At 40.1% G+C, this 21,923-nt stretch overlaps 1 protein-coding gene across 1 annotated transcript; it reads left to right on the top strand.

Moving 5' to 3' along the window:
• Positions 1 to 13,109: 13,109 nt before the first annotated feature.
• Positions 13,110 to 21,653, top strand: LOC308425220 (uncharacterized protein; the record flags this gene model as incomplete). The annotated part of the gene is made up of 4 exons (XM_080922439.1): positions 13,110 to 13,227; positions 17,018 to 17,076; positions 17,274 to 17,393; positions 21,507 to 21,653. The coding sequence occupies 4 exons, from the start codon at positions 13,110 to 13,112 to the stop codon at positions 21,651 to 21,653; spliced, it is 444 nt and encodes a 147-aa protein (XP_080778565.1).
• Positions 21,654 to 21,923: the final 270 nt, after the last annotated feature.

Raw genomic sequence — 21,923 nt, 5'->3', positions numbered from 1 at the left:
CCCTCATGCTAATGGTCTTTCATGCTCATACTCTCTGTACAAACAGAAGCCATTATGTTTGAGCTATAAGACTAATGAGGACTGATCATCCTGAGGGTGGCAGGTTATGCCATGACCCAAAGTGGAAACACTGGGTGTGATGGTAAGAACATCAGGTGTCTCTTTCACCAGATACCAAGCCAGATAAATCTACTTGGAATAGGCTTCAGCTGCCAGAGCTGTTGATTCCTCTCCCATCACAGGTAGCATCCCATGATTTGCGTTCATCAGGAATGTTGGCTCAGGAGGAACATATGGCCTCTTTTGATTATTTGGTTACTCACAATCCATCAGGTAGAAGGAATGCTGCATGTGAGGACAGCAGACCCTCAGCAGGGTATAAAAGCACAGCTGGGCAGAGAGGCTTCCAAAGCATCAAGGCCACCTCTGTACAAACCAGACAGATCCCCAGGCCTCTGACACCATGCAGTGCTGTTGTGCCCCATGCTGCTGCCAGCCATGCTGCTGCCAGACCACCTGCTGCAGGACCACCTGCTGTCGGCCCTGCTGCTGCCAGCCCTGCTGCTGTGGGTCCAACTGCTGCCAGTCTGGCTGCTGCTAGACCACCTTCTGCAACAACAAATGCCATTGACACAGATGCTGATGCCCAACCTGCTGCTGTAGGGTTTGCACTGGATATTGCTAACACACTCATGTCCAGACATCATCAAATAGACCCCATTGAGATCACTTGTATCCCAGACCCAGAAAGGCCAATCTATTGACTCTGCTGCATGCAACTGATATGGGATGGGTCCAAAAATATGCTGCCTCACACCTTGCTTCCCTTCTCTGAAATGTACACATTCCCCATTCTTTCTATGTACTTGGGAAACTCTCACAGAGAAAGTATAAACTTTGGGGCCTATACCATGGATTTAAAAACTGTGGATTTCTCCTCATCTAAATAAATGTGACCTTGGTACCAAAACCCAACTACAAGTGTTATGAATCTTCCTTTCTTTTTTATTTCAATACTTGGTCCTAAACTAGAGAAACAGCTACATTATCTTTATTTTAGACAAGGAACTGCACCACCTTTATCACAATGCTTCTTCTATTTCTTAGGAGAAGAATACATTTCAAAATGCGTTTATACATTTTTATGTGTGCGTGCGTGTCTGTGTGTGTGTGTGTGTGTGTATGTGTTGTGTGTGTGAGTGTGTGTGTGTGTGTATGTGTTTAATTTATTTCTAGTTGTGCAATCATCTGTGTAGGATTCGAAATAAGAACATTTTTGGAGAGTTACCCACGTAGGAGTTATTTTTGTGACCTAAATGTTCTGGACCTGCTCAGTTGACCTTCCAATCTCATAATTGAAGCTGCAGATCCTTAGTCAACTATTGGACAAATCTACCCCAGCCCCCTGATGCATTGATCCATTGCCAATACCTCGGATTGAAGCCATCCAATCCTTCTTCAAAAAAAAGGCATGTCAAATGTACTCTGCTTCCATTATCTTTTGCTATGTGACCTCAAATCAGGAACTCTACAGTGCTTGATTCCCAAGTCTTATTCCAGTGTTATTCTTGAAATATTAGGAGACATTATGAGTATGAACCTAATCAATTCTCAGTGAAAATCCTAGATCTAGAGGAAAATTCAAGGCTAGTGTTGGAAACTCTTTGAAAGGAAATGCAAATTGAAATTGGAGGATAATAAGGAACCATGCTTCTATATTTTTCTTGAAAGTATTGGTGTTCTCATGTCCATTCCTCATCAATGTGAGGAGATTTTAAACTGGTAAATCCTAGGCATGATGTCTTCTCTGTCAGTTTGTGTTCTATTGAAGAACCTTCTTGTTCTCAAGCCCTTAGTTTTTCCTACACAACACTTTCCAAAATCTGTTCCTCCCATTGGACATTTGATATCAGCCCTAAATATCAGAGGCCATGCAAGAGGAGCTGCATCAGACAAGTGAATGTCTTGGACAATACTCACCATTTTCAGTGAATGTGATTGGTTTGCCTTCAATTGCTTAGCCGTAAAATTTTTTGTTGTTGCCTATTGCATACACTTTCAGCGTCCTTAGTCCTCTGACAGACTTGTTTCTTGATAACCATTCGGTTAACCTAGAACTTTCTACAAACAATAAGCAGCATATAGATTTAAGGTAAATAGAACTACGGCTTTGAACTTATACTGAACTTGTTAAAAGAAAAAAACATGCAAAGTGTTTAGTTAGGTATGAGTTAAAAATTTACTTTTAAAAAATTAAGTTGTAATATTTTGACCAAGCTCACTCTTGTTTAACAATTTGTCATCTTTTCTCAATGAGGAATTGCTTCTTGGTGTAAAGACAAATTTATCTAATGCCATATAAATGAGGTATGAGAAGAAAAAATAACCTGCTATAGTTTAGAGGGCAGGCCCACTACAACTTTGTTTTGTCCACCAATTGCATGTACATGTATGGATATAAAATTGCTAGTGTTTGGTCAGTAATTAATTGGTCTAAACACACAGTCTGTGATTGTTTGTTGGTCTGTCTATCTAATTAATTTTCGGTATTCCTTTGTTTTTATGAAGTTATTTAGTTGCCTGTGTACCTATATATGTATGTATGTATGCATATATAAGTGGGTTTTTGTATTTAGGTCTGGAAGTGAAGTTGTTGTACCGTGTTTATGGGAGCTTAATTCCAAGGAAGTGCATTGCTTGATTTAGTATTTGCGTTTGTGTGTAGGGTTCTTCCCTCCTTTTTTTTTTTTTTTTTTTTTTTTTTTTTTTTTTTTTTTTTTTTGGCAACTAACAAAAATTTTATTGAGATTGTAACTTATGGCCAGTCACAGAAATTAGCAGCATCAGATGATTCATGGTTTCACGTCAAAATTATCACCTGCCATTATCAGCAGTACGCACATAGGTTGCTCTCAGCAGTGTCGAAACAAACTTACTACAAACTATTTTCTCCTCAGTTTGTTCTACAGAGTTTTAGCTCGTGTTTCTGAAATCGGTTCTTGTGTCCTCCCAAATGTAAGTAAGTCCATGATGCAATGGACCTCTTTTCATGACTGCTGCTATTCAAATTTAGTATGTGAGGTTCAGAGGAATTCAGGTTATGATGACAACTCTGAATTTTCAGGTCATCAGTGTAGAGAATGTTCACTGTTCACCTCTCTGGCTTGAAATGTGTACATAACTCATTTCCAATGATTTAAGACACTTTTGTGAACCAAACAAGAACTTCTGTCAGCATGCTTTGCAGCATCAGAGAAAACAACATAAACTTGAATGGGTTAGGCACACCTGCCATTACCCATCCCAAACCATTCTTATCAATCCCTATACAAAGGTTCAATACTAGGATACCACATAATGTTCCATCCACATGGGTTGCAATGAGATTTAGAAATTTTCAGTATGATACCATGGAAAGTTTTCATGCTTCAATCTTGTCTGCAGTGAGGTCTTTCTAGGACTTTACTCCAATACACAGAGAACCTATTTACTGAGTCTGACTAGGTAACTTCAGCTCTAAGGACATAGATATTTCCTAAGACATAGTGATATCTGGTGGGAAAGAAGATGACTGATGAAGGAAAACTCTTTGGAGATCCAAGACTGGTCCACTGATGGCAGGTACTACTCTCCACAGAGAAGATCCATGGTTGTAAAAGCTGGTATATTTGACAAAACACTTTTAGTGCAATTCTGAGATGCTCTTATAGATTTGCCTGCTCAGTGTCTCAGTAACTGCATCTTGGGAGCAGAAACACTCCAGATCTTTTCTACAAAATCTGATTCAATTAGGAGCTCAGGGTCATTTGGAAGCAGAAAATATTTCTTAGTAATCTGAGCTTCTGTCCCTAGGAGAGTGTAGGTCATGTCCAGTGGAAAAGCCTCTAGACACAAAAAGTAGAGACCCTCAAAGGCTGTTAATGGCTACATATAGAGTTAGTTTGCGATTTCATTTAACATACTTCATTCAAGTGAGTAATAATTGGCTCTAGGAACAGATTGTGTAGCACTCACATAGGTGAGGACATTGACCAGTGTATAGTTTCAATCTAGGCAATCATGTTCCTTGGACATTGGTTGGGTGAGTTCCAGCAAGGAACAGGTGTTACATGGATTTTCTTGGAATAGACACTTTTTATAGTCACCAAGTCTGCAACACTACCCAGGAGAACATTGGTATTACCCGTGAACATCCAGGACAGGGCAAGTCCCTAAAGGCCTCTGTGTCCTCATGCCAATGGTCTTTCATGCTCATACTCTTTGTACAAACAGAAGCAATTATGTGTGAGCTAGAAGACTAATTAGCACTGACCATTCAGAGGCTGGAAATTTATGACATGACTCAAATTGGACACACTTGGTGTGATCGTGAGAACATCAGTTGTCTGTCTCGTCGGATACAAAGCCAGGTAAAAGTACTTGGAATCGGCTTCAGCTGCCAGAGCTGTTGATTTCTCTCCCAACACAGGTAACAACCCTTGATTTGTGTTCTCGAGGAATTTTGGCTCAGGAGGAGAATATGGCCTCTTTTGATAATTTGTTTACTCACAATCCATCAGGTAGAAGGAATGCTGCATGTGAGGACAGCAGACCCTCAGCAGGGTATAAAAGCACAGCTGGGCAGAGAGGCTTCCAAAGCATCAAGGCCACCTCTGTACAAACCAGACAGATCCCCAAGCCTCTGACACCATGCAGTGCTGTTGTGCCCCATGCTGCTGCCAGCCATGCTGCTGCCAGCCATGCTGCTGCCAGACCACCTGCTGCAGGACCACCTGCTGTCGGCCCTGCTGCTGCCAGCCCTGCTGCTGTGGGTCCAACTGCTGCCAGTCTGGCTGCTGCTAGACCACCTGCTGCAACAACAGATGCCATTGACACAGATGCTGATGCCCAACCTGCTGCTGTAGGGCTTGCACTGTATATTGCTACCCACTCATGTCCAGACATCATCAAATAGACCCCATTGAGATCACTTGTATCCCAGACCCAGAAAGGCCAATCTATTAACTCTGCTGCATGCAACTGATATGGGATGGGTCCAAAAATATGCTGCCTCACACCTTGCTTCCCTTCTATGAAATGTACACATTCCCCATTCTTTCTATGTACTTGGGAAACTCTCACAGAGAAAGTATAAACTTTGGGGCTTATACCATGGATTTAAAAACTATGGATTTCTCCTCATCTAAATAAATGTGACCTTGGTACCAAAACCCAACTACAAGTGTTATGAATCTTCCTTTCTTTTTTATTTCAATACTTGGTCCTAAACTAGAGAAACAGCTACATTATCTTTACTTTAGACAAGGAACTGCACCACCGTTATCACAATGCTTCTTCTATTTCTTAGGAGAAGAATACATTTCAAAATGCGTTTATACATTTATATGTGTGCGTGCGTGTGTGTGGGTGTGTGTGTGTGTATGTGTTGTGTGTGTGAGTGTGTGTGTGTGTGTATGTGTTTAATTTATTTCTAGTTGTGCAATCATCTGTGTAGGATTCGAAATAAGAACATTTTTGGAGAGTTACCCATGTAGGAGTTATTTTTGTGACCTAAATGTTCTGGACCTGCTCAGTTGACCTTCCAATCTCATAATTGAAGCTGCAGATCCTTAGTCAACTATTGGACAAATCTACCCCAGCCCCCTGATGCATTGATCCATTGCCAATACCTCGAATTGAAGCCATCCAATCCTTCTTCAAAAAAATGCCATGTCAAATGTACTCTGCTTTTATTATCTTTTGCTTTGTGACCTCAAATCAGGAACTCTACAGTGCTTGATTCCCAAGTCTTATTCCAGTGCTATTCTTGAAATATTAGGAGACATTATGAGTATGAACCTAATCAATTCTCAATGAAAATCCTAGATCTAGAGGAAAATTCAAGGCTAGTGTTGGAAACTCTTTGAAAGGAAATGCAAATTGAAATTGGAGGATAATAAGGAACCATTCTTCTATATTTTTCTTGAAAGTATTGGTGTTCTCATGTCCATTCCTCATCAATGTGAGTAGATTTTAAACTGGTAAATCCTAGGCATGATGTCTTCTCTGTCAGTTTGTGTTCTATTGAAGAACCTTCTTGTTCTCAAGCCCTTAGTTTTTCCTACACAACACTTTCCAAGTTCTGTTCCTGCCATTGGACATTTGATATCAGCCCTAAATATCAGAGGCCATGCAAGAGGAGCTGCATCAGACAAGTGAATGTCTTGGACAATACTCACCATTTTCAATGAATGTGATTGGTTTGCCTTCAATTGCTTAGCCATAAAATTTTTTGTTGTTGCCTATTGCATACACTTTCAGCGTCCTTAGTCCTCTGACAGACTTGTTTCTTGATAACCATTCGGTTAACCTAGAACTTTCTACAAACAATAAGCAGCATATAGATTTAAGGTAAATAGAACTACGGCTTTGAACTAAACTGAACTTGTTAAAAGAAAAAAACATGCAAAGTGTTTAGTTACATATGAGTTAAAAATTTACTTTTAAAATATTAAGTTGTAATATTTTGACCAAGCTCACTCTTGTTTAACAATTTGTCATCTTTTCTCAATGAGGAATTGCTTCTTGGTGTAAAGACAAATTTATCTAATGCCATATAAATGAGGTATGAAAAGAAAAAATAACCTGCTATAGTTCAGAGGGCAGGCCCACTACAACTTTGTTTTGTCCTCCAATTGCATGTACATGTATGGATATAAAATTGCTACTGTTTGGTCAGTAATTAATTGGTCTAAGCACACAGTCTGTGATTGTTTGTTGGTCTGTCTATCTAATTAATTTTCGGTATTCCTTTGTTTATATGAAGTTATTTAGTTGCCTGTGTACCTATATACGTATGTATGTATGCATATATAAGTATGTTTTTGCATTTAGGTCTGGAAGTGAAGTTGTTGTACCGTGTTTATGGAAGCTTAATTCCAAGGAAGTGCATTGCTTGATTTAGTATTTGCGTTTGTGTGTAGGGTTCTTCCCTCCTTTTTTTTTTTTTTTTTTTTTTTTTTTGGAAACTAACAAAAATTTTATTGAGTTTGTAACTTATGGCCAGTCACAGAAATTAGCAGCATCAGATGATTCATGGTTTCACGTCAAAATTATCACCTGCCATTATCAGCAGTACGCACATAGGTTGCTCTCAGCAGTGTCGAAACAAACTTACTACAAACTATTTTCTCCTCAGTTTGTTCTACAGAGTTTTAGCTAGTGTTTCTGAAATCGGTTCTTGTGTCCTCCCAAATGTAAGTAAGTCCATGATGCAATGGACCTTTTTTCATGACTTCTGCTATTCAAATTTAATATGTGAGGTTCAGAGGAATTCAGTTTATGATGACAACTCTAAATTTTCAGGTCATCAGTGTAGAGAATGTTCACTGTTCACCTCTCTGGCTTGAAATGTGTATATAACATATTTCCAATGATTCAAGACACTTTTGTGAACAAAACAAGATCTTCTGTCAGCATGCTTTGCGGCATCAGAGAAAACAACATAAACTTGAATGGGTTAGGCACACCTGCCATTACCCATCCCAAACCATTCTTATCAATCCCTATGCAAAGGCTCAAGACTAGGAGACCACATAATGTTCCATCCCCATAAGTTGCAATGAGATTTAGATATTTTCATATGATATCATGGAAAGTTTTCATGCTTCAATCTTGTCTGCAGTGAGGTCTTTCTAGGACTTTAATCCAATACCCAGAGAACCTATTCACTGAGTCTGAGTAGGTAACTTCAGCTCTAAGGACATAGATATTTCCAAAGACATAGTGATATCTGGTGGGAAAGAAGATGACTGAGGAAGGAAAACTGTTTGGAGATCTAGGGCTGCTCCACTGATGGCAGGTACTACTCTCCACAGAGAAGATCCATGGTTGTAAAAGCTGGTATATTTGACAAAACACTTTTAGTGCAATTCTGAGATGCTCTTCTAGATTTGCCTGCTCTGTGTCTCAGTAACTGCATCTTGGGAGCAAGAAACACTCCAGATCTTTTCTATGAAATCTGATTCAATTAGGAGCTCAGGGTCATTTGGAAGCAGAAAATATTTCTTAGTACTCTGAGCTTCAGTCCCCAGGAGAGTGTAGGTCATGTCCAGTGGAAAAGCCTCTAGACACAAAGAGGAGAGACCCTCAAAGGCTGTTAATGGCTACATAAAGAGTTAGTTTGGGATTTCATTTAACATACTTCATTCAAGTGAGTAATAATTGGCTCTAGGAACAGATTGTGTAGCACTCACATAGGTGAGGACATTGACCAGTGTATAGTTTCAATCTAGGCAATCATGTTCCTTGGACATTGGTCGGGTGAGTTCCAGCAAGGAACATGTGTGACATGGATTTTTTTTTGAATAGACTCTTTTTATAGTCACCAAGTCTGCAACACTACACAGGAGAACATTGCTATTACCCGTGAACATCCAGGACAGGGCAAGTCCCTAAAGGCCTCTGTGTCCTTATGCCAATGGTCTTTCATGCTCATACTCTTTGTACAAACAGAAGCCATTATGTCTGAGCTAGAAGACTAATTAGCACTGACCATTCAGAGGCTGGAAATTTATGACATGACTCAAATTGGACACTCTTGGTGTGATCATGGGAACATCAGTTGTCTGTCTCGTCGGATACAAAGCCAGGTAAAAGTACTTGGAATCGGCTTCAGCTGCCAGAGCTGTTGATTCCTCTCCCAACACAGGTAACAACCCTTGATTTGTGTTCTCGAGGAATGTTGATTCAGGAGGAGCATATGGCCTCTTTTGATAATTTGTTTACTCACAATCCATCAGGTAGAAGGAATGCTGCATGTGAGGACAGCAGACCCTCAGCAGGGTATAAAAGCACAGCTGGGCAGAGAGGCTTCCAAAGCATCAAGGCCACCTGTGTACAAACCAGACAGATCCCCAAGACTCTGACACCATGCAGTGCTGTTGTGCCCCATGCTGCTGCCAGCCATGCTGCTGCCAGCCATGCTGCTGCCAGACCACCTGCTGCAGGACCACCTGCTGTCGGCCCTGCTGCTGCCAGCCCTGCTGCTGTGGGTCCAACTGCTGCCAGTCTGGCTGCTACTAGACCACCTTCTGCAACAACAGATGCCATTGAAACAGATGCTGATGCCCAACCTGCTGCTGTAGAGCTTGCACTGGATATTGCTACCCACTCATGTCCCGACATCATCATATAGACCCCATTGAGATCACTTGTGTCTCAGACCCAGAAAGGCCAATCTATTGACTCTGCTGCATGCAACTGATATGGGATGGGTCCAAAAATATGCTGCCTCACACCTTGCTTCCCTTCTATGAAATGTACACATTCCCCATTCTTTCTATGTACTTAGGAAACTCTCACAGAGAAAGTATAAACTTTGGGACTCTTACCATGGATTTAAAAACTGTGGATTTCTCCTCATCTAAATAAATGTGACCTTGGTACCAAAACCCAACTACAAGTGTTATGAATCTTCCTTTCTTTTTTATTTCAATACTTGGTCCTAAACTAGAGAAACAGCTACATTATCTGTACTTTAGACAAGGAACTGCACCACCGTTATCACAATGCTTCTTCTATTTCTTAGGAGAAGAATACATTTCAAAACGCGTTTATATATTTATATGTGTGCGTGCATGTGTGTGTGTACGTGTGTGTGTGTGTGTGTGTGTGTATGTGTGTGTGTGTGTGTAGTTCATTTTTAGTTGTGCAATCATCTGTGTAGGATTCGAAATAAGAACATTTTTGGAGAGTTACCCATGTTGGAGTTATTTTTGTGACCTAAATGTTCTGGACCTGCTCAGTTGAACTTCCAATCTCATAATTGAAGCTGCAGATCCTTAGTCAACTATTGCACAAATCTACCCCCCCCCCCCGATGCATGGATCCATTGCCAATACCTTGGATGGAAGCCATCCAATCCTTCTTCAAAAAAAAGGCATGTCAAATGTACTCTGCTTCCATTATCTTTTGCTATGTGACCTCAAATCAGGAACTCATCAGTGCTTGGTTCCCAATTCTTATTCCAGTGCTATTCTTGAAATATTAGGAGACATTATGAGTATGAACCAAATCAATTCTCAATGAAAATCCTAGATCTAGAGGAAAATTCCAGGCTACTGTAGGAAACTCTTTGAAAGGAAATGCAAATTGTAATTGGAGGATAATAAGGAAACTTTCTTCTATATTTCCCTTGAAAGTATTGGTGTTCTCATTTCCATTCCTCATCAATGTGAGTAGATTTTAAACTGATAAATCCTAGGCAGGATGTTTTCTCTGACAGTTTGTGTTCTATTGAACAACCTTCTTGTTCTCAAGCCCTTAGTTTTCCCTAAACAACACTTTCCAAGTTCTGTTCCTGCCACTGGAGATTTGATATCAGCCCTAAATATCAGAGGCCATGCAAGAGGAGCTGCATCAGACAAGTGAATGTCTTGGACAATACTCACCATGTTCAATGAATGTGATTGGTTTGCCTTCAATTGCTTAGCCCTAAAATTTTTTGTTGTTGCCTATTGCATACATTTTCAGCGTCCTTAGTCCACTGACAGACTTGTTTCTTGATAACCATTCGGTTAACCTACAACTTTCTACAAACAATAAGCAGCATATAGATTTAAAGGTAAATAGAACTACGGCTTTGAACTTATACTGAACTTGTTAAAAGAAAAAAACATGCAAAGTGTTTAGTTAGGTATGAGTTAAAAATTTACTTTTAAAAAATTAAGTTGTAATATTTTGACCAAGCTCACTCTTGTTTAACAATTTGTCATCTTTTCTCAATGAGGAATTGCTTTTTGGTGTAAAGACAAATTTATCTAATGCCATATAAATGAGGTATGAGAAGAAAAAATAACCTGCTATAGTTCAGAGGGCAGGCCCACTACAACTTTGTTTTTCCTCCAATTGCATGTACATGTATGGATATAAAATTGCTAGTGTTTGGTCAGTAATTAATTGGTCTAAACACACAGTCTGTGATTGTTTGTTGGTCTGTCTATCTAATTAATTTTCGGTATTTCTTTGTTTTTATGAAGTTATTTAGTTGCCTGTGTACCTATATACGTATATATGTATGCATATATATGTGTTTTTGTATTTAGGTCTGGAAGTGAAGTTGTTGTACCGTGTTTATGGGAGCTTAATTCCAAGGAAGTGCATTGCTTGATTTAGTAATTTGCGTTTGTGTGTAGGGTTCTTCCCTCCTATTTTTTTTGGCAACTAACAAAAATTTTATTGAGTTTGTAACTTATGTCCAGTCACAGAAATTAGCAGCATCAGATGATTCATGGTTTCACGTCAAAATTATCACCTGCCATTATCAGCAGTACGCACATAGGTTGCTCTCAGCAGTGTCGAAACAAACTTACTACAAACTATTTTCTCCTCAGTTTGTTCTACAGAGTTTTAGCTCGTGTTTCTGAAATCGGTTCTTGGGTCCTCCCAAATGTAAGTAAGTCCATGATGCAATGGACCTCTTTGCATGACTGCTGCTATTCACATTTAATATGTGAGGTTCAGAGGAATTCAGGTTATGATGACAACTCTGAATTTTCAGGTCATCAGTGTAGAGAATGGTCACTGTTCACCTCTCTGGCTTGAAATGTGTACATAACTTATTTCCAATGATTTAAGACACTTTTGTGAACCAAACAAGAACTTCTGTCAGCATGCTTTGCGGCATCAGAGCAAACAACATAAACTTGAATGGGTTAGGCACACCTACCATTACCCATCCCAAACCATTCTTATCAATCCCTATACAAAGGCTCAGGACTAAAAGACCACATAATGTTCCATCCTTATGGGTTACAATGAGATTTAGATATTTTCAGTATGATATCATGGAACGTTTTCATGCTTCAATCTTGTCTGCAGTGAGTTCTTTCTAGGACTTTAATCCAATACCCAGAGAACCTATTCACTGAGTCTGACTAGGTAACTTCAGCGCTAAGGACATAGATATTTCCAAAGACATAGTGATATCTGGTGGGAAAGAAGATGACTGAGGAAGGAAAACTCTTTGGAGATTCAGGGCTGCTCCACTGATGGCAGGTACTACTCTCCTCAGAGAAGATCCATGGTTGTAAAAGCTGGTATATTTGACAAAACACTTTCAGTGCAATTCTGAGATGCTCTTCTAGATTTGCCTGCTCTGTGTCTCAGTAACTCTATCTTGGGAGCAAGAAACACTCCAGATCTTTTCTACAAAATTTGATTCAATTAGGGGCTCAGGGTCATTTGGAAGCAGAAAATATTTCTTAGTACTCTGAGCTTCTGTCCCCAGGAGAGTGTAGGTCATGTCCAGTGGAAAAGCCTCTAGACACAAAGAGTAGAGACCCTCAAAGGCTGTTAATGGCTACATAAAGAGTTAGTTTGGGATTTCATTTAACATACTTCATTCAAGTGAGTAATAATTGGCTCTAGGAACAGATTGTGTAGCACTCACATAGGTGAGGACATTGACCAGTGTATAGTTTCAATCTAGGCAATCATGTTCCTTGGACATTGGTTGGGTGAGTTCCAGCAAGGAACAGGTGTGACATGGATTTTTTTTTTTTGAATAGACTCTTTTTATAGTCACCAAGTCTGCAACACTACCCAGTAGAACATTGGTATTACCCGTGAACATCCAGGACAGGGCAAGTCCCTAAAGGCCTCTGTGTCCTCATGCCAATGGTCTTTCATGCTCATACTCTTTGTACAAACAGAAGTCATTATGTGTGAGCTAGAAGACTAATTAGCAGTGACCATTCAGAGGCTGGAAATTTATGACATGACTCAAATTGGACACACTTGGTGTGATCGTGAGAACATCAGTTGTCTGTCTCGTTGGATACAATGCCAGGTAAAATTACTTGGAATCGGCTTCAGCTGCCAGAGCTGTTGATTCCTCTCCCAACACAGGTAACAACCCTTGATTTGTGTTCTCGAGGAATTTTGGCTCAGGAGGAGAATATGGCCTCTTTTGATAATTTGTTTACTCACAATCCATCAGGTAGAAGGAATGCTGCATGTGAGGACAGCAGACCCTCAGCAGGGTATAAAAGCACAGCTGGGCAGAGAGGCTTCCAAAGCATCAAGGCCACCTCTGTACAAACCAGACAAATCCCCAAGCCTCTGACACCATGCAGTGCTGTTGTGCCCCATGCTGCTGCCAGCCATGCTGCTGCCAGCCATGCTGCTGCCAGACCACCTGCTGCAGGACCACCTGCTGTCGGCCCTGCTGCTGCCAGCCCTGCTGCTGTGGGTCCAACTGCTGCCAGTCTGGCTGCTGCTAGACCACCTGCTGCAACAACAGATGCCATTGACACAGATGCTGATGCCCAACCTGCTGCTGTAGGGCTTGCACTGGATATTGCTAACCCTTTCATGTCCAGACTTCATCAAATAGACCCCATTGAGATCACTTATATCCCAGACCCAGAAAGGCCAATCTATAGACTCTGCTGCATGCAACTGATATGGGATGGGTCCAAAAATATGCTGCCTCACACCTTGCTTCCCTTCTATGAAATGTACACATTCCCCATTCTTTCTATGTACTTGGGAAACTCTCACAGAGAAAGTATAAACTTTGGGAATCTTACCATTGATTTAAAAACTGTGGATTTCTCCTCATCTAAATAAATGTGACCTTAATACCAAAACCCAACTACAAGTGTTATGAATCTTCCTTTCTTTTTTATTTCAATACTTGGTCCTAAACTAGAGAAACAGCTACATTATCTTTACTTTAGACAAGGAACTGCACCACCGTTATCACAATGCTTCTTCTATTTCTTAGGAGAAGAATACATTTCAAAACGCGTTTATACAATTATATGTGTGCGTGCGTGTGTGTGTGTATGTGTGTGTGTGTGTGTGTGTGTGTGTGTGTAGTTCATTTTTAGTTGTGCAATCATCTGTGTAGGATTCGAAATAAGAACATTTTTGGAGAGTTACCCATGTTGGAGTTATTTTTGTGACCTAAATGTTCTGGACCTGCTCAGTTGAACTTCCAATCTCATAATTGAAGCTGCAGATCCTTAGTCAACTATTGCACAAATCTACCCCCGCCCCCTGATGCATGGATCCATTGCCAATTTCTTGAATGGAAGCCATCCAATCCTTCTTCAAAAAAAAGGCATGTCAAATGTACTCTGCTTCCATTATCTTTAGCTATGTGACCTCAAATCAGGAACTCATAAGTGCTTGGTTCCCAAGTCTTAGTCCAGTGCTATTCTTGAAATATTAGGAGACATTATGAGTATGAACCTAATCAATTCTCAATGAAAATCTTAGATCTAGAGGAAAATTCCAGGCTACTGTTGGAAACTCTTTGAAAGGAAATGCAAATTGAAATTGGAGGATAATAAGGAAACTTTCTTCTATATTTCCCTTGAAAGTATTGGTGTTCTCATTTCCATTCCTCATCAATGTGAGTAGATTTTAAACTGATAAATCCTAGGTAGGATGTTTTCTCTGACAGTTTGTGTTCTATTGAACAACCTTCTTGTTCTCAAGCCCTTAGTTTTCCCTACACAACACTTTCCAAGTTCTGTTCCTGCCACTGGAGATTTGATATCAGCCCTAAATATCAGAGGCCATGCAAGAGGAGCTGCATCAGACAAGTGAATGTCTTGGACAATACTCACCATGTTCAATGAATGTGATTGGTTTGCCTTCAATTGCTTAGCCCTAAAATTTTTTGTTGTTGCCTATTGCATACAGTTTCAGCGTCCTTAGTCCACTGACAGACTTGTTTCTTGATAACCATTCGGTTAACCTACAACTTTCTACAAACAATAAGCAGCATATAGATTTAAAGGTAAATAGAACTACGGCTTTGAACTTATACTGAACTTGTTAAAAGAAAAAAACATGCAAAGTGTTTAGTTAGGTATGAGTTAAAAATTTACTTTTAAAAAATTAAGTTGTAATATTTTGACCAAGCTCACTCTTGTTTAACAATTTGTCATCTTTTCTCAATGAGGAATTGCTTCTTGGTGTAAAGACAAATTTATCTAATGCCATATAAATGAGGTATGAGAAGAAAAAATAACCTGCTATAGTTCAGAGGGCAGGCCCACTACAACTTTGTTTTGTCCTCCAATTGCATGTACATGTATGGATATAAAATTGCTAGTGTTTGGTCAGTAATTAATTGGTCTAAACACACAGTATGTGATTGTTTGTTGGTCTGTCTATCTAATTAATTTTCGGTATTCCTTTGTTTTTATGAAGTTATTCAGTTGCCTGTGTACCTATATACGTATGTATGTGTGCATATATGGATGTGTTTTTGTATTCAGGTCTGGAAGTAAAGTTGTTGTACCGTGTTTATGGGAGCTTAATTCAAAGGAAGTACATTGCTTGATTTAGTAATTCGCGTTTGTGTGTAGTGTTCTTCCCTCCTTTTCTTTTTGGCAACTAACAAAAATTTTATTGAGTTTGTAACTTATGGCCAGTCACAGAAATTAGCAGCATCATATGATTTATGGTTTCACGTCAAAATTATCACCTGCCATTATCAGCACTGCACACATAGGTTGCTCTCAGCAGTTTCGAAACAAACTTACTACAAACACTTTTCTCCTCAGTTTGTTCTACAGAGTTTTAGCTAGTGTTTCTGAAATTGGTTCTTGTGTCCTCCCAAATATAGGTAAGGCCATGATGCAATGGACCTCTTTTCATGACTGCTGCTATTCACATTTAATATGTGAGGTTCAGAGTAATTCAGGTTATGATGACAACTCTGAATTTTCAGGTCATCAGTGTAGAGAATGTTCACTGTTCACCTCTCTGGCTTGAAATGTGTACGTAACTTATTTCCAATGATTTAAGACACTTTTGTGAACCAAACAAGAAATTCTGTCAGCATGCTTTGAAGCATCAGAGAAAAAAACATAAACTTGAATGATTTAGGCACACCTGCCATTACCCATCCCAAACCATTCTTATCAATTTCTATACAAAGGCTCAAGATTAGAAGACCACATAATGTTCCATCCTTATGGGTTGCAATGAGATTTGAATATTTTCAGTATGATACCATGGAGAGTTTTCATGCTTCAATCTTGTCTGCAGTGAGGCCTTTCTAGGACTTTAATCCAATACCCAGAGAACCTATTCACTGAGTCTGACTAGGTAACTTCAGCTCTAAGGACATAGATATTTCCAAAGACATAGTGATATATGGTGGGAAAGAAGATGTCTGAGGAAGGAAAACTCTTTGGAGATCCAAGACTGGTCCACTGATGGCAGGTACTACTCTCCACAGAGAAGATCCATGGTTGTAAAAGCTGGTATATTTGACAAAACACTTTCAGTGCAATTCTGAGATGCTCTTCTAGATTTGCCTGCTCTGTGTCTCAGTAACTGTATCTTGGGAGCAAGAAACACTCCAGATCTTTTCTACAAAATCTGATTCAATTAGGAGCTCAGGGCTATTTGGAAGCAGAAAATATTTCTTATTACTCTGAGCTTCTGTCCCCAGGAAAGTGTAGGTCATGTCCAGTGGAAAAGCCTCTAGACACAAAGAGTAGAGACCCTCAAAGACTGTTAATGGCTACATAAGGAGTTAGTTTGGGATTTCATTTAACATACTTCATTCAAGTGAGTAATAATTGGCTCTAGGAACAGATTGTGTAGCACTCACATAGGTGAGGACATGGACCAGTGTACAGTTTCAATCTAGGCAATCATGTTCCTTGGACATTGGTTGGGTGAGTTCCAGCAAGGAACAGGTGTGACATGGATTTTTTTTTGAATAGACTCTTTTTATAGTCACCAAGTCTGCAACACTACCCAGGAGAACATTGGTATTACCCATGAACATCCAGGACAGGGCAAGTCCCTAAAGGCCTCTGTATCCTTATGCCAATGGTCTTTCATGCTCATACTCTTTGTACAAACAGAAGCCATTATGTCTGAGCTAGAAGACTAATTAGCACTGACCATTCAGAGGCTGGAAATTTATGACATGACTCAAAGTGGACACACTTGGTGTGATCGTGAGAACATCAGTTGTCTCTTTCGTCGGATACAAATCCAGGTAAAAGTACTTGGAATCGGCTTCAGCTGCCAGAGCTGTTGATTCCTCTCCCAACACAGGTAACAACCCTTGATTTGTGTTCTCGAGGAATGTTGATTCAGGAGGAGCATATGGCCTCTTTTGATAATTTGTTTACTCACAATCCATCAGGTAGAAGGAATGCTGCATGTGAGGACAGCAGACCCTCAGCAGGGTATAAAAGCACAGCTGGGCAGAGAGGCTTCAAAAGCATCAAGGCGACATCTGTACAAACCAGACAGATCCCCAAGCCTCTGACACCATGCAGTGCTGTTGTGCCCCATGCTGCTGCCAGCCATGCTGCTGCCAGCCATGCTGCTGCCAGACCACCTGCTGCAGGACCACCTGCTGTCGGCCCTGCTGCTGCCAGCCCTGCTGCTGTGGGTCCAACTGCTGCCAGTCTGGCTGCTTCTAGACCACCTTCTGCAACAACAGATTCCATTGAAATAGATGCTGATGCCAAACCTGCTGCTGTAGGGTTTGCACTGGATATTGCTAACACACTCATGTCCAGACATCATCAAATAGACCCCATTGAGATCACTTTTATCCCAGACCCAGAAAGGCCAATCTATTGACTCTGCTGCATGCAACTGATATGGGATGGGTCCAAAAATATGCTGCCTCACACTTTTCTTTCCTTCTTTGAAATGTACACTTTCCCCATTCTTTCTATGTACTTGGGAAACTCTCACAGAGAAAGTATAAACTTTGGGATTTATACCATGGATTTAAAAACTGTGGATTTCATCTCATCTAAATAAATGTGACCTTGGTACCAAAACCCAACTACAAGTGTTATGAATCCTCCTTTCTTTTTCATATCAATACTTGGTCCTAAACTAGAGAAACAGCTACATTATCTTTACTTTAGACAAGGCACTGCACCACCTTTATAACAATGCTTCTTCTATTTCTTAGGAGAAGAATAGTTTTCAAAACGCGTTTATACATTTATATGTGTGCGTGCTTGTGTGTGTGTGTGTGTGTGTATGTGTTGTGTGTGTGAGTGTGTGTGTGTGTGTATGTGTTTAATTCATTTCTAGTTGTGCAATCATCTGTGCAGGATTCAAATAAGAATATTTTTGGAGAGTTACCCATGTAGGAGTTATTTTTGTGACCTAAAAGTTCTGGACCTGCTCAGTTGACCTTCCAATCTCATAATTGAAGCTGCAGATCCTTAGTCAACTATTGCACAAATCTACCCCCGCACCCTGATGCATGGATCCATTGCCAATACCTCGGATTGAAGCCATCCAATCCTTCTTCAAAAAAAAGGCATGTCAAATGTACTCTGCTTCCATTATCTTTTGCTATGTGACCTCAAATCAGGAACTCTACAGTGCTTGATTCCCAAGTCTTATTCCAGTGCTATTCTTGAAATATTAGGAGACATTATGCGTATGAACCTAATCAATTCTCAATGAAAATCCTAGATCTAGAGAAAAATTCAAGGCTAGTGTTGGAAACTCTTTGAAAGGAAATGCAAATTGAAATTGGAGGATAATAAGGAACCATTCTTCTATATTTTTCTTGAAAGTATTGGTGTTCTCATGTCCATTCCTCATCAATGTTAGTAGATTTTAAACTGGTAAATCCTAGGCATGATGTCTGCTCTGTCAGTTTGTGTTCTATTGAAGAACTTTCTTGTTCTCAAGCCCTTAGTTTTTCCTAAACAACACTTTCCAAGTTCTGTTCCTGCCATTGGAGATTTGATATCAGCCCTAAATATCAGAGGCCATTCAAGAGGAGCTGCATCAGACAAGTGAATGTCTTGGACAATACTCACCATTTTCAATGAATGTGATTGGTTTGCCTTCAATTGCTTAGCTGTAAAATTTTTTGTTGTTGCCTATTGCATACACTTTCAGCGTCCTTAGTCCTCTGACAGACTTGTTTCTTGATAAACATTCTGTTAACCTAGAACTTTCTACAAACAATAAGCTGCATATAGATTTAAAGGTAAATAGAACTACGGCTTTGAACTTATACTGAACTTGTTAAAAGAAAAAAACATGCAAAGTGTTTAGTTAGGTATGAGTTAAAAATTTACTTTTAAAAAATTAAGTTGTAATATTTTGACCAAGCTCACTCTTGTTTAACAATTTGTCATCTTTTCTCAATGAGGAATTGCTTCTTGGTGTAAAGACAAATTTATCTAATGCCATATAAATGAGGTATGAGAAGAAAAAATAACCTGCTATAGTTCAGAGGGCAGGCCCACTACAACTTTGTTTTGTCCTCCAATTGCATGTACATGTATGGATATAAAATTGCTAGTGTTTGGTCAGTAATTAATTGGTCTAAACACACAGTCTGTGATTGTTTGTTGGTCTGTCTATCTAATTAATTTTTGGTATTCCTTTGTTTTTATCAAGTTATTTAGTTGCCTGTGTACCTATATACCTATGTATGTATTCATATATAAGTGTGTTTTTGCATTTAGGTCTGGAAGTGAAGTTGTTGCACCGTGTTTATGGGAGCTTAAATCCAAGGAAGTACATTGCTTGATTTAGTATTTGCGTTTGTGTGTAGGGTTTCCCCCCCCCCCTTTTTTTTTGGCAACTAACAAAAATTTTATTGAGTTTGTAACTTATGGCCAGTCACAGAAATTAGCAGCATCAAATGATTCATGGTTTCACGTCAAAATTATCACCTGCCATTATCAGCAGTACGCACATAGGTTGCTCTCAGCAGTGTCGAAACAAACTTACTACAAACTATTTTCTCCTCAGTTTGTTCTACAGAGTTTTAGCTAGTGTTTCTGAAATCGGTTCTTGTGTCCTCCCAAATGTAAGTAAGTCCATGATGCAATAGACCTCTTTTCATGACTGCTGCTATTCAAATTTAATATGTGAGGTTCAGAGGAATTCAGGTTATGATGACAACTCTGAATTTTCAGGTCATCAGTGTAGAGAATGTTCACTGTTCACCTCTCTGGCTTGAAATGTGTACATAACTTATTTCCAATGATTTAAGACACTTTTGTGAACAAAACAAGAACTTCTGTCAGCATGCTTTGCAGCATCAGAGAAAAAAACATAAACTTGAATGGGTTAGGCACACCTGCCATTACCCATCCCAAACCATTCTTATCAAACCTATACAAAGGCTCAAGACTAGGAGACCACATGATGTTCCATCCCCATGGGTTGCAATGATATTTAGATATTTTCAGTATGATACCATGGAAAGTTTTCATGCTTCGATCTTGTCTGCAGTGAGGTCTTTCTAGGACTTTAATCCAATACCCAGAGAACCTATTCACTGAGTCTGACTAGGTAACTTCAGCTCTAAGGACATAGATATTTCCAAAGACATAGTGATATCTGGTGGGAAAGAAGACGACTGAGGAAGGAAAACTCTTTGGAGATCCAGGGCTGCTCCACTGATGGCAGGTAATACTCTCCACAGAGAAGATCCATGGTGTAAAAGCTGGTATATTTGACAAAACACTTTCAGTGCAATTCTGAGATGCTCTTCTAGATTTGCCTACTCTGTGTCTCAGTAACTGCATCTTGGGAGCAAGAAACACTCCAGATCTTTTCTCCAAATCTGATAAAATTAGGAGCTCAGGGACATTTGGAAGCAGAAAATATTTCTTAGTACTCTGAGCTTCTGTCCCCAGGAGAGTGTAGGTCATGTCAAGTGGAAAAGCCTCTAGACACAAAGAGTAGAGACCCTCAAAGGCTGTTAATGGCTACATATAGAGTTAGTTTGGGATTTCATTTAACATACTTCATTCAAGTGAGTAATAATTGGCTCTAGGAACAGATTGTGTAGCACTCACGTAGGTGAGGACATGGATCAGTGTATTGTTTCAATCTAGGCAATCATGTTCCTTGGACATTGGTTGGGTTAGTTCCAGCAAGGAACAGGTGTGACATGGATTTTCTTTGAATAGACTCTTTTAATAGTCACCAAGTCTGCAACACTCCCCAGGAGAACATTGGTATTACCCGTGAACATTCAGGACAGGGCAAGTCCCTAAAGGCCTCTGTGTCCTCATGCCAATGGTCTTTCATGCTCATACTCTTCGTACAAACAGAAGCCATTATGTCTGAGCTAGAAGACTAATTAGCACTGACCATTCAGAGGCTGGAAATTTATGACATGACTCAAAGTGAACACACTTGGTGTGATCGTGAGAACATCAGTTGTCTCTTTCGTTGGATACAAAGCCAGGTAAAAGTACTTGGAATAGGCTTCAGCTGCCAGAGCTGTTGGTTCCTCTCTCAACACAGATAACAACCCTTGATTTGTGTTCTCTAGGAATGTTTTCTCAGGAGGAGCATATGGCCTCTTTTGATAATTTGTTTACTCACAATCCATCAGGTAGAAGGAATGCTGCATGTGAGGACAGCAGACCCTCAGCAGGGTATAAAAGCACAGCTGGGCAGAGAGGCTTCCAAAGCATCAAGGCCACCTGTGTACAAACCAGACAGATCCCCAAGCCTCTGACACCATGCAGTGCTGTTGTGCCCCATGCTGCTGCCAGCCATGCTGCTGCCAGCCATGCTGCTGCCAGACCACCTGCTGCAGGACCACCTGCTGTCGGCCCTGCTGCTGCCAGCCCTGCTGCTGTGGGTCCAACTGCTGCCAGTCTGGCTGCTGCTAGACCATCTGCTGCAACAACAGCTGTCATTGACACAGATGCTGATGCCCAACCTTCTGCTCTAGGGCTTGCACTGAATATTGCTAACACACTCATGTCCAGACATCATCAAATAGACCCCATTGAGGTCACTTGTATTCCAGACCCAGAAAGGCCAATCCATAGACTCTGCTGCATGCAACTGCTATGGGATGGGTCCAAAAATAGGCTGCCTCACACCTTTCTTCCCTTCTCTGAAATGTACACATTCCCCATTCTTTCTATGTACTTGGG

The sequence above is a fragment of the Micromys minutus genome (assembly GCF_963924665.1).
Source record: "Micromys minutus genome assembly, chromosome: 10".
NCBI classification, from domain to species: Eukaryota; Metazoa; Chordata; class Mammalia; order Rodentia; family Muridae; genus Micromys; species Micromys minutus.
The sequence above is the reverse complement of the archived record's forward strand: the minus strand, read 5'-3'. Positions and strand labels throughout refer to the sequence as shown.